Raw genomic sequence first — 12,257 nt, 5'->3', positions numbered from 1 at the left:
CTTGGAAAGTAACAAAATGTAAACAAATAAAATGAACTAGCACTAGAAACACTCCCCTATGTATAAGTACAACTTACCTAAAGTCTTTGTGTTTGCTAGCAGAGCTTCCTCATAAGACAATACATAGTAAAGCACCAAGAGCTGTGCTGTGATGCTAAAACGTTGGTTAAGGCGGATGCTATCAGCCTGGAAGTGAGATTATAAACACGTAAGATACTGTTAAATTTCATGAGTGCTTTCTTGATGGTAAAAGCATTTTAAATAGACTATTCAGTTACTGTTCCCAAGCTCAGCTAAAACAGGAGAAACATTGCTATATTTGCATTAAACTCAAAGAGACAACTTGAAGTTTCAATTTGAGGTGGCATGGGAGAGCAAAGGCAACATGCCGAACAGTCTTTACGATTATAAAACGGACTTCAGCGAATCCATCAAGCTGCTTCTGAAAAAGGTTTACAGAAGTCTCAAATATTACCTGGAATTACCAGGAAGAAAATAACTCCTAAAAAAACAGTGTGCATTTGAATACATTTGTGAAAAATACAACTACTTTTTCTCTCTTAAAAGATGGAGAAAAAAGATTTTCTTCAAATTTCCCATTTGAATCTAACTAGATCTTAGATTCCTGGGAAGCTAAATAAACCTCTATTGACCATGTTGAGGTGTCACATACTCCTTTGTTAGGCACAACTCTCCAGGGCACTCTTTAGACTTTAAAATGGAGCTCTTTCGAAGATTTCCTCAGAAAGTACCTCTTCAACAAACTATTTGGAACTAATAGCATACTTGTAATTTCATAAGTGATCTGAAGAAATGTAATTCCATTTCAAAGTCGGAACCACCTAGAAGTCCTCTAATAATCCAAGGAAAAATATGGAACAAGTCAGAAGAATAAAAGAAAAATCAGCTAATCAATGTACGAGAACTACTATGTTACCCCAATGACTCCTTGGAAAATACTGAGGATCTCCTGTTCTGTAACTGGCTGATTTGTGGCTTCTGGATTAGATTTAGATGCAGGAGTAAGTATGGAATTTATGTACACATCAATCAGAGGAAGTAATTGAGGATGAAGCGGAGTAGAGGTTTCACACAGCTGCCTATAGATCCAGTCCTAAAAAAGAAGGTTATAGGCAGTAAATCACTTACGGCAATAAGAAAAAGCAAACTTTATTAAGAACACACAATTTACATGATTTATGAATCAGTGAAACTATTAACTTCTAGCAGCTACAAATAAATTACCCAGTTTCACAACTGTCTTTGATCTAAAAATATGAATTACTTTTATATCCTAATCAAGACTATTGTCCAGTGGAAGATAAATCTATAATGAGGAATTTGGGTTTTGAATTTGGATTTGAGGTTTTTAATGTATTAGTTTTTAAGTAGCAAGAAAAATATTTTAAGTCCCTACTATATCTGTATTTTGAGCACTATCTGTGTTGTAGAAGACCCCACAGCACAGAGGAATTGAGGGAGAGGGATAGTTCTTCACAGCAAATCCTGAGGTAGATTAAGAAAGTGGCCTTGGAGCCACCTGGGTGGCTCAGTGGCTTAAAGGCTCTGCCTTCAGCTCAGGTCATGATCCCAGGGTCCTGGAATCGAGCCCCACATCGGGCTCTCTGCTCAGCAGGGAGCCTGCTTCCTCCTCTCTCTCTGCCTGCCTCACTGCCTACTTGTGATCTCTGTCTATCAAATAAATAAATAAAATCTTTAAAAAAAAAAAAAAGTGGCCTTGGCAACCACTTACAGGAGACCATCATTTAACTACACATGGACAGAGGACATGTGAATACATTGGGTGTGTTCAGACTCTTAATCTATTTCATGTGCTAAAAACATAAAGAAGTAGAAGATACAATCTACCTAGAAAATAACTCCACTAAATCATGAAAACAAGGATAGTTAAAGGTGATATATCAATACATATATTGTTGATTATTCTTTATAAATAGAAGAGCCTCTAGAAAAGGCTCAGATCTCTTTACCTTCTTGGGACTTATCTGTCTCTTTAGAAGGCCTTTTAACTGTTTGACATAGCCAACTATAATTAATGGAAAATATGTCCAAATATGTATATTAGGTGTTAGCTGTCCTTGTGACAAAAGTACAAATGCTGGTCATGGCTGATAATGAACTTTCTCAGTTTGGTGAACAAAACCAAAGTATAGAAAATGACCATTTTGGGTGCCTGGGTGGCTCAGTCATTAAGCGTCTGCCTTTGGCTCAGATCATGATCCAGAAGTCCTGGGATCAAGCCCCATATCAGGCTCCTGTATAGCAGGAAGTCTGCTTCTCCCTCTCCTACTCCCACTGCTTATATTCCCTCTCTGGCTATTTCTCTCTCTGTGTCAAATAAATAAATAAAATCATAAAAAAAAAGAAAGAAAATGGCAATTTTTTACCAAGTTTTAAAGAAATAGCCACATGATATTATCGAAATTTTAAATGGATTAGTAATACTGTACATTTTGTCAATAACTTAAGAGTTATATTGTTTTAAAAAAATCTGAAATTATACTAGTACTACATATAAATGATTAGTAATTAGACATACTTCATAAACACAAAACCCACAGTAGAAGTCTATAAACTGGAAAAGAGCTAGAAAAAAATAAATAAATAAACTTGGGTTGTTGCTTGTTATATAAATTTAAGATCATACTTTTATTGACACTTTGTGCTTGGTAAAGGAACGACTCCTGAGAAGCTGGTAAATACAATGAATAGGCAAAAATCCAGTAATGTTGGCACTCAGGTTGCTGGTGACAGGGACCCGAACAGCATGAGCTGTGACAACCTAAAAGGGAAAAATAGTATTAATACATATGACAGAAGCAAATGTAAAACTATTCTGTAAGAGAGAGGATTAGCAGGGAGAGTGTCAATACTTAATACAAATGTGGTCCCTAGAAATGAATGAGAAAAACTAATTGTTACAAGATTTAATTATTTCTAGATGATAAGGCAGCATACATTTAGGGATTTGTAAAACACTCTAATTTTTTAAATTTGTTTTTAAACATAGGTATGTTGACAGTAATGTAGTAAGGTAAAAACACACAAAATTTGGAATTCTAAAATCTGGGCTCAGTGACTTCAGATAAGTCACTTTATCTTCCAGCCTATTTTCACATCTATAAAACGGGACAATACAGTCCTTATACCCACCTATAAAATGGTACAGTACAGTCTCACCTGCCTCAAAAAGTTTTTGTGAGGGGAAAAAATTGAAAAATGTTTGAAAAACATATGTGAATTATGAAGTATCAGTTCTTTATATGTGACATAAATTCTCTATATATGATATAAATGATCACATAAATATAAACAGGGATTTTTATTGTTATTCTCATTGTTTTCAAAGACCCTCCCTAAAGTCCAGTGAGTTCAAATAAAAACATAAAAAATAACTTGAGTCTCCTATGCACTATTTATGTCTGTTTTGTGGGAGTGTATGTGTATTGAGGGAAGAAAGGAAAGTCTGGTATAGGGATGAGAATATCATCCTAAAAGAAGCAATACTTATGCATCTATGAGCATTCTCAAATATCTCATTTTTTCAGAAATATATATGCTTTTTGTAACCCCAAGTTTAAACTGACTAATCTGGGAATTAGTTTTCAATTTCAGAATTGTCTCTTTTGCTGAAAAAATAAAATATCCTCAGGTTTACATATGGACAAAAGTGCTAAGGCAAAATAAGAACATGTAAATATAACAATAAAGAATTCAGGGGTGCCTGAGTGGCTGTCAGTTAAGCATCAGTTAAGCACTCTTGACCTCAGCTCAAGTCTTGATCTCCAGGTCATGAGTTCCAGCCCCCAAATAGGTTCCATGCCCAGCCTAATAAAAAAAATTTTTTTTTTTAAATAAAGAATTTAGACCCCAGCTTATAATTTATATAAAAATGAATGTTACAGTCTAAAATTTTAAACAAGTTTTATTTTTCTCCTCACAAACCCAAATGATTACCCCATGTGAGATCCTACCAATACCAAAGACCATATTCTTAAGCATTTATTCAACATCTCCAAAACATATAAATTTAAAGCATGCTTTTGTATGTAATAAGTAAATGAGATGATTCTTTATAGAAATTTTAAAAGATAAACTGAGGTGCCTGAGTGGCTCCATCAGTTAAGGATCTGTCTTGGGGTCAGTTCACGATCTCAGGGTCCTGGGATCACCCCCGACCCCCCCGCCTCCATATCTGGCTTCCTGCTCTGCAGAGAGTCTCTTTGTCCCTCTCCTTCTGCCCACTCCCCACACTTAGGCCCTCTCTCTCTCTCCCTCAGATAAGTAAAGAAAATCTTTGAAAAAAAAATTTAATAAAAAATGAAGATTAAATTAACTATCATTGGAAACTAAAATGGAATAGAACAAGACCATAGCATTCTCTTAAGCTGAGATAAACAAGTTTTCCCCCCAAAGAATGTTGTAAAAGAAAGTTAAAGAAATACCTAAGAATAAAGTGAAAAGAAGTACCTGCTCAGTAAAAATTTCCTGTGTGAAGATAGTCTTCATCCTACTCAAGGAGCTTGGCTTAATCACAATCTAAAACAACCAAAAAAATTCTAACAGCAAGTAAAAATACATGAAGCACGCTTTTCTCTGATAAATGTATTCTCTAACATGGCTGTGATATGTAAAATTAATGTTCAAATACTCTATTTCAAAAGTGGCTTCTCAAACCCAACATCAGAGTGTTTTTCCTCAGACACTGAATCAACATACAAAATTACTTAGTAAATATTACCATCAGCCTTTCAAGTCAATGGCAAGAAGTGGATTATTCAATAAATGACGGTGAAATATCTACCTTTCTGGGGAGTAAATAAATAAACATGTATACGCATGTTTATATATATCTCTATATATCCGTACACATGATACCATACCCAAAATGAACTTGAGTGTACTAAAGACTTAAATATGAAACATGAAGCCACAAAAACGTTTGAAGAAAATATAGGTAAGTATTTCTTTAAACCTGAAGAAAGAGAAACATATTTTTGCATTAAAAAAAATTTTGTGGGGGCGCCTGGGTGGCTCAGCCATTAAGCATCTGCCTTCAGTTCAGGTCATGATCCTGGGGTCCTGGGATCGAGCCGCATACCAGGCTCCCTGCTCAGTGGGAAGCCTGCTTCTCCCTCTCACATTCCCCTTGCTTGTGTTCCCTCTCTCACTGTGTCTCTATCAAATAAATAAATAAAATCTTTAAAAAAAAAATTTTTTTTAAGTAATCTCTATGCCCAAAGTGGGGCTCAAATTTACCACCCCAAGATCCAGTCATATACTCTACCAACTGAGCCAGCGAAGGTTCCCCCCCAACTTTTTTTTTAAGATAAACATTTCTAAGTGTAACAGCAAAGTAGGAACCAAAAAGGAAATACTATATATTCTATACACACTCACAAAAATAATTTCCATATGGCCAAAAAGACTGAGAAGAATAATTGCAACATATTGTACTTCTCACTTTAAAGACACTATGGACTATCAGATATGCTGATTTAATAGTAACATTTCAAGAGGCACCTGGGTGGCTCAGTTGGTTAAGTGGCTGCCTTCAGCTCAGGTCATGATCTCAGGCTCCTGAGATCAGGCCCCACAAGTCCCTGCTCAGTGGGAAGTCTGCTGCTTCCCCTGCTTATACTCTCTCTCTCAAATAAATAAAATCTTTAAGAAAAAAAAAGTAACTTTTCAAGAAAAAAAGTGAGGGGAGGGAATACTACCATATTATATTACAAGTCAACTATAAAATAAAGCCCCATTTCAATACTAGATAAAATACATGCCTTGAAATCAATGAAACATGGTATACAAGGCATAATGGCATATCATGTATATGCCATTTGATCAGTAAGAGGAAAAATAAATCAATAAAAATCCCTATAGGAAAATTAGGACATTGATAAGCTTCTGCACAAAAGAAATGAACCAGTCAAGGGGCACCTAGATAGCTCAGTCAGTTAAGTATCTGCCTTTGGCTCAAGACATGATCCGGTTTTCTGGGATCAAGCCCCACACTGGGTTCCTTGCGCAGCAGGAAGTCTACGTCTCCCTCTCCCTCTATTCTTTCCCTGCTCATGCTCTCTCTCTCTCTCTCAAATAAATAAATTAAAAATCTTAAAAAAAAAAAATCAGCCCAGAGATTTTTATTTATTTTTTTTAAAGATTTTATTTATTTATTTGATAGAGATCACAAGTAGACGGAAAGGCAGACAGAGAGAGAGAGGAGGAAGCAGGCTCCCTGCCGAGCAGAGAGCCCAATGCGGGACTCAATCCCAGGACCCTGAGATCATGACCTGAGCCAAAGGCAGCGGCTCAACCCACTGTGCCACCCAGGTGCCCCAAAACAGAGATTTTTAAAACTACCCCCCCAAAAGCAACCACTATAAACTATAACTAAGACAGAATAATTAAAACTATAGTTCCACTAGTAATGGATGAAGAGCAAAATAAGTGAGACCATCTTTGATCAATCAAAATTGTAAAGATTAAAAAGAATGGTTAAAAAAAAAAGAATGGTAATGCCCAGTAGTAGTGAGTGTCCAGTTAGCTAGCACTCTCATACACTAATGGGAACAGTTAAACTGGTATAATCTTCCTTAAAGGTAATCTGGCAATCCTCATTAAACACCTTAACATCATCATATTTTGACTGCTAGAATTATTCCTAAGGAGCTAATCCAAAAACTGTTTAAAGGGGATGCCTGCCTAGCTCAGTTGGTAGAGAACGCAACTCTTGATCTTGGGGTCCTGAGTTCAAGGCCCACGTTGGGTGTAGAAATTTCTTAAAAAAAAAAAAACTGTTTAAAGATAAACATGTGAGTGCTCCTGTATGTATTTATGTAAATAAGGATAACCATCTAAGCACCATTCAGAAACTGGAAAATCTACATGGCAAAAAGAAAGGATCCATTAAGAAAGTCATGATTGGTACATAAGATGAACCAAGATACAGTCAATGAGACATTGTATTGAATTAGAACATTTAATTGAGCTCCCTTCTCAGTGGGGAGTCTGTTTCTCCCTCTGCCCCTCACCCTGCTTATACTCTCTCTCTCTCGGGCTTTCTCAAATAAACAAAAATCTTTAAAAAAAAAAAAAAGGACATTTATTGATATGAGGAAATGTCATCACATATTAGTTAAGTTCTTTAAATTACAAAATATATATATCGGGGCACCTGGGTGGCTCAGTGGGTTAAAGCCTCTGCTTTCGGCTCAGGTCAGGATCCCAGGGTCCTGGGATCCAGCCCCACATCAGGCTCTCTGCTCAGCAGGGAGCCTGCTTCCTCCTCTCTCTCTGTCTGCCTCTCTGCTTACTTGTGATCTCTGTCTGTCAAATAAATAAATAAATCTTTTAAAAAAATATATATATATATATATCAATGTAAAGAAAGAACAGACAGAAAAATGTTAACAGTAGTATAGTTGATATCTTGAACAATGAAATAATTTTCTTCCTTTCTTTTGTGTTCTCCAAGCTTTCTATATTTTGGGGTTTCTCAACTTTCTATTCTTGTAAATAAATGTTTTCATAATATACATTTTTTTCTAAGAGCTCCTGGCAAAATTTCAAACTATTAAACTAAAATTACTTCAAAATGGAAACAAAATGTACTGTGGACTCCAAGAAACAAACTGAGGGTTTCGGAGGGGAAGGAGGTGGAGGGATGGGTAAGCCTGGTGGTGGGCATTATGGAGGGCATGTACTGAATGGAGCACTGAGTGTGGTACATAAACAATGAATTTTGGAACACTGAAAGAAATAAAATGAAAATAAAACAAAATTTAAAATGTATATTTAGAAAACAAACAAAAAAAAGTACTATACACTACCAAAAAAAAAAACACCCATCTTAGAACTCTCTTCCTTAGAAAGAAGATAAAAGAAAATTACCTTCATCCCCAAAGTGGAACAGACCAAGTCAATGATAGCACTAAGTTGGTTGCTGTGAAAGTACATAGCAACCAATAACAACATCTCCCCAAAAGAAGCAGAGACGCCAGAAGTACTGTTGAAACAAAAAAGAAAATATGAATTTCCAAAGAGAAGATAAGAAACACTTACAACTGCAACAAATGAAGTCATCTTACCTTTCAAAATAAGCTTCTTCTTTTATCATCCAACTTAGCCACACTACCATTAGCTGCTCCTGTTCAGGTGTACTATATAAAACATACAAGAAAGTCACTGGCTTAAACCAGATATACTAGCATAAGAATGAGAAAACATTCTGGAATTATTTTTAGCAGAAATTACTTTTTCCTTCCCTATTTTGAAATAATCAATTCAAGTTAATTGCTTGTTGAAATGGCCATTAACTGTCATTGAAGTATGAAGTGGTTTCAGAGATGAAGAATAAGACCCTTTGCTTTTATAAATGTGAACAAACTCTTTCAAAGGCTTAATTACTGCATCTGCAACTTGGAGAGAGTGAACTTCCTCTTATTTTTTTAGAAAAGCAAAGACCTTCTGGGATTAAAATGGTAGAAGAACTATATTAACAGCTAATATTTCATATAAGAGTTAAGACACTCATCAATAAGTCTCAAACTGAGTACTAAAGAAGTAACAAGGAAAATAAAATTTAATTTATAGAAACATTTTTGAGCAGAACTCAAAATTAAAGAGAAATAAGTGATTACTATTCGAAGAAAAAGGAAAAAGAGCCACGGTTCATGAAACATAAAAAATGATTATAAAAATGTACCAACAATGTTTTAATAGGGAATTCCTAGACTTATCTTGAAAGATACAAGTCAACTTTGACTTGTGAAAATAATTTTTGATTTTCTTCTACTTCACTGCAGTGTAAATGAGTAAAACAAAAAGCAACTAAAAAGCCTGCTATCCCAAGCTAAGAAAATTTAAAAGATCATTCTCAATGATACCAAAACCATTCCACTAATAAAAGACAGCATTATATAGTAGAAAGGTAACAGCCTTTAGGCCATGGGAGAGCTCAGAAGGAATCCTACCTCTATTAATGACTGGTAATGTGATCTCAAACAAGAAATTTAAATGATCCTTCTGAACTTCAACTCTGCTATCCAAAAATACAGATAGAAATACCCACCCTTCTAGATGCAATGAAGATTACAATTTTAGCAATTACTTCAGGTAAAGAGAAAAGAGAGCACTTCATTTTATTACCTATTTTCACGCCCTACTAAAACTCTAAACTACATTAAAGGGATTTTCCTAAAAATGCATAAATGCATAAGATGATGCTGAGGAACAGCACAAAATACTGGAAGCAAGAGCACATAGAGAAGAGTGGTAACTAATTCAGCAGACCCAAGAAAGCAGAATACTAGACTAGCAGGAGGGAAAAGCCAATCCACTTTACACCACAGAATCCCCAAAGATTCTGTCAGGAACTGACAGTTCCAGGGAGTTCTGGGAGGGAGAGTAAATACTGACTTAACTAGAAAGATCAACAGTCTATATAGGTAGCAGACCTCCAGATCACCTCCTCCATTCCACACATTAGATGAATTCCCACCCCCCAGCAGAAAGAAGATGGGAGATTTGTGCTCTGGAGATGGTGAAAGAGGGTGTCTCTGAACTGAGGATCAACCAGGAATATTTGTGACACCATTCTAAAAGTAGAATTAAGTGAGTGATCATACTGCAGACTCAGATCTCCCAGCCCTTAACTTTGCTTATGGGTTTCTTTATTCTCCAGGTAAGGCAAAAGTCTTCTCTAAGAATCTGATAAGCCCAATAGTTTCTCAAAGAGCCACCAATGCATAAAAAGACTCAATTTGCTTTTTAGTTTCTTACTCTTTAAAAAATATTTATTTGAGAGAGAGAAAGAGAGAGGGAGCTCCCCAAGGAGCTCCATCTCACAACCCTGAGATCATGACCTGAGCAGAAATCAAAACCCAGACACTCAAAACACTGAGCCATCCAGGCACCCCTCCTACTCTTAAATATAACAATCTAGAATGATCAAAGCCCTGAAAAAAAGTTTCTAACTTGAAAAATAGAGACCCAAAAAAGCAGGGAAAAAAACCCTTAGAGAAAACAACAGTACTAATAAAACCTCTTCAATCATTATGATTAATATCAGAGAAATTGGCACCATGAAGCAAGAGCTACCATTTAGAAGAAATAACCAGAAAACAAAAAAAAAAAGCTCTTAGATATCAAAAATGACAAAGGATTGGAAGTTGAAAACAAATCCTTCGAAGGTAGAATAAGCAGTATCGTTTTAAAGTGATAAAAATGTTCCCAAATTAGATTGTGGTAATGTTTGTACAACTTTATAAATATACTTAAAACTGTTGAATTGTATACTTTAAAATGGGCAAATTTTATGGTATGTAAATGGTCTCTCAACTGAGCTGTTTTTTAAAAAGTAGAACAAGACAAAGATAAGGAAAATAAGATAGTCATTTCAGGACGTCCAATATCTAAATAAGAGAAGGTTTGGGATAGGAAAAAAAGTCATGTGGAACACTGACAACAAATAAGTTTAAGAAAATTTCCTAGAACTGAAGCACATGAGTTCTCGGGTTGAAAGGGTTTACTGAATATCTACCACAATAGATAAAAGCAGGTATACCATCCAAAAATTTACAAAAATTAACAAAAAGTTAATCCTTCATGTCTCCATATTAAAAAAAAAAAAGTAAAAACAAAAACAAAAAACAGGCTGCACAAAAAAAAAAAAAACACAAAACAAACAACCAAGAATCAGAATGTCATCAGATTTCTCAACAGCAATACTAGAAGTCAGAAGACAATGCGGCAAGATTTTCAAAATTCTCAAAGGAAATTTATTCCAACCCCAAATTCTAAACCCTATGAAACTGTCAATCAAGTGCTAAAGTAGAATAAAGACATTTTCAGAAACACCCAGTCTCAAAATAACTGACCTCCCACATACCCATGCTAAAGAAGCAAAATGAGAAAGCAATTTAAAAAACAGACATATGTTGCAGTGCCTGGCTGGCTCAGTCAGTAGAGCATGCAACTCTTGACCTTGGGATTATAAATTCAAGCCCACATCAGGTGTACAGATTACTTTAAAAAATAAAATCCAAAAAAGAATAAAATAAAATCCTGGGGTGCCTGGGTGGCTTGTTCGATTAAGCTTCTACCTTCAACTCAGGTCATGGTCTCAGGGTCCTGAATCAAATCCACATCAGGCTCTTCTGCTCAGCAGGAAGCCTGCTTCTCCCTCTCCCTCTGACAGTCCTCCTGCTTGTGGTCTCACTCTCATTCTCTCTCTCAAATAAATATGTAAGTAAAATCTTTTTAAAAAACTAATAAATTAGGGCACCTGGGTGGCTCAGTGGGTTAAGCCACTGTCTTCGGCTCAGGTCATGATCTCAGGGTCCTGGGATTGAGTCCCGCATCGGGCTCTCTGCTCAGCAGGGAGCCTGCTTCCTCCTCTCTCTCTCTCTCTGCCTGCCTCTCTGCCTACTTGTGATCTCTGTCTGTCAAATAAATAAATAAAATATTTTTTTTTAAAAATTAATAAATTAAAATGAAATCTTAAAAAAGAGAGAGAGAGATGGAAAATGCAGGAAGCAGGAGATCCAAGAAAGGAGATGTAGAGCAAGTCCTGAAAATAGCGAAGAGCAATTCCAGGATGAGAGCTGTGTACCAGATGTAGAAGTAACCAGTTCAGAGAGTCAGGAGAGCTTCCTTAAGAAAATAAAGTTGACAGAATAAGGAGTCTGAAGATCTTGAAGGGGGGGTCAGATTGGCAGATATTGAAGTTGCATTAACGTTAAGTACTCAGAACAAAGAGCAAATGAAAAAGACAAACAAAACATGGGATAATTATTAAGACAAAAGCAAGTTTTACAGAAGAAAAATTATCATCTGTTATATGGCTAAACTCCCAATAGAGGCAATATGAACAACTATATATTTTTCAAAGCAAATTTGCAATATAACTGTACTGGGACAGTGGGGAGATGGGAAGGATATGGAGATGCGCAGGGTCGTGGGGGGGCGGGGAGACGAGAAAGACACAACTAATTCCTCATCTTTCATTGTAGGAAATCCACAATTACTCCTAAAACTGAAAAGTCAAAAATACAGCAAATCAAACACGTTATTTAAAAATGCGGAAAACCAAAAGCATCGGCTAAAAGATCTGAAGGAAGTTGAAAGAAGTTGCCTCAAGGGAAGGGGAAACAGGATGCAAGGGTACAGGGGCTGCTATTTGCTTTCCCAAATCTTGAAGAACTAGTATGACTCCTTTAACTGGCATCCAGTAG

The 12,257-nt window shown here is 36.0% G+C and overlaps 1 protein-coding gene across 3 annotated transcripts in view; it reads right to left on the bottom strand.

Annotated features, from left to right (window-relative positions):
- The window catches only part of INTS2 (integrator complex subunit 2), a 48,087-nt gene that overhangs the window by 20,957 nt on the left and 14,873 nt on the right, over window positions 1–12,257 (bottom strand). For all 3 annotated transcript variants that reach the window (XM_059378905.1, XM_059378904.1, XM_059378906.1), the window contains exons 10-15: window positions 8,112–8,183; window positions 7,915–8,029; window positions 4,492–4,560; window positions 2,669–2,803; window positions 938–1,114; window positions 78–186 (exon numbers count right to left, since the gene is read on the bottom strand). In XM_059378905.1, the coding sequence (XP_059234888.1) occupies window positions 78–186; window positions 938–1,114; window positions 2,669–2,803; window positions 4,492–4,560; window positions 7,915–8,029; window positions 8,112–8,183 (677 nt within the window). The remainder of the gene's footprint in view (window positions 1–77; window positions 187–937; window positions 1,115–2,668; window positions 2,804–4,491; window positions 4,561–7,914; window positions 8,030–8,111; window positions 8,184–12,257) is intronic.

Source organism: Mustela nigripes, chromosome 16 (genome assembly GCF_022355385.1).
Source record: "Mustela nigripes isolate SB6536 chromosome 16, MUSNIG.SB6536, whole genome shotgun sequence".
Lineage (NCBI taxonomy): Eukaryota > Metazoa > Chordata > Mammalia > Carnivora > Mustelidae > Mustela > Mustela nigripes.
Note: the sequence above shows the minus strand (reverse complement) of the source record. Positions and strands in the feature narration are given on the sequence as shown.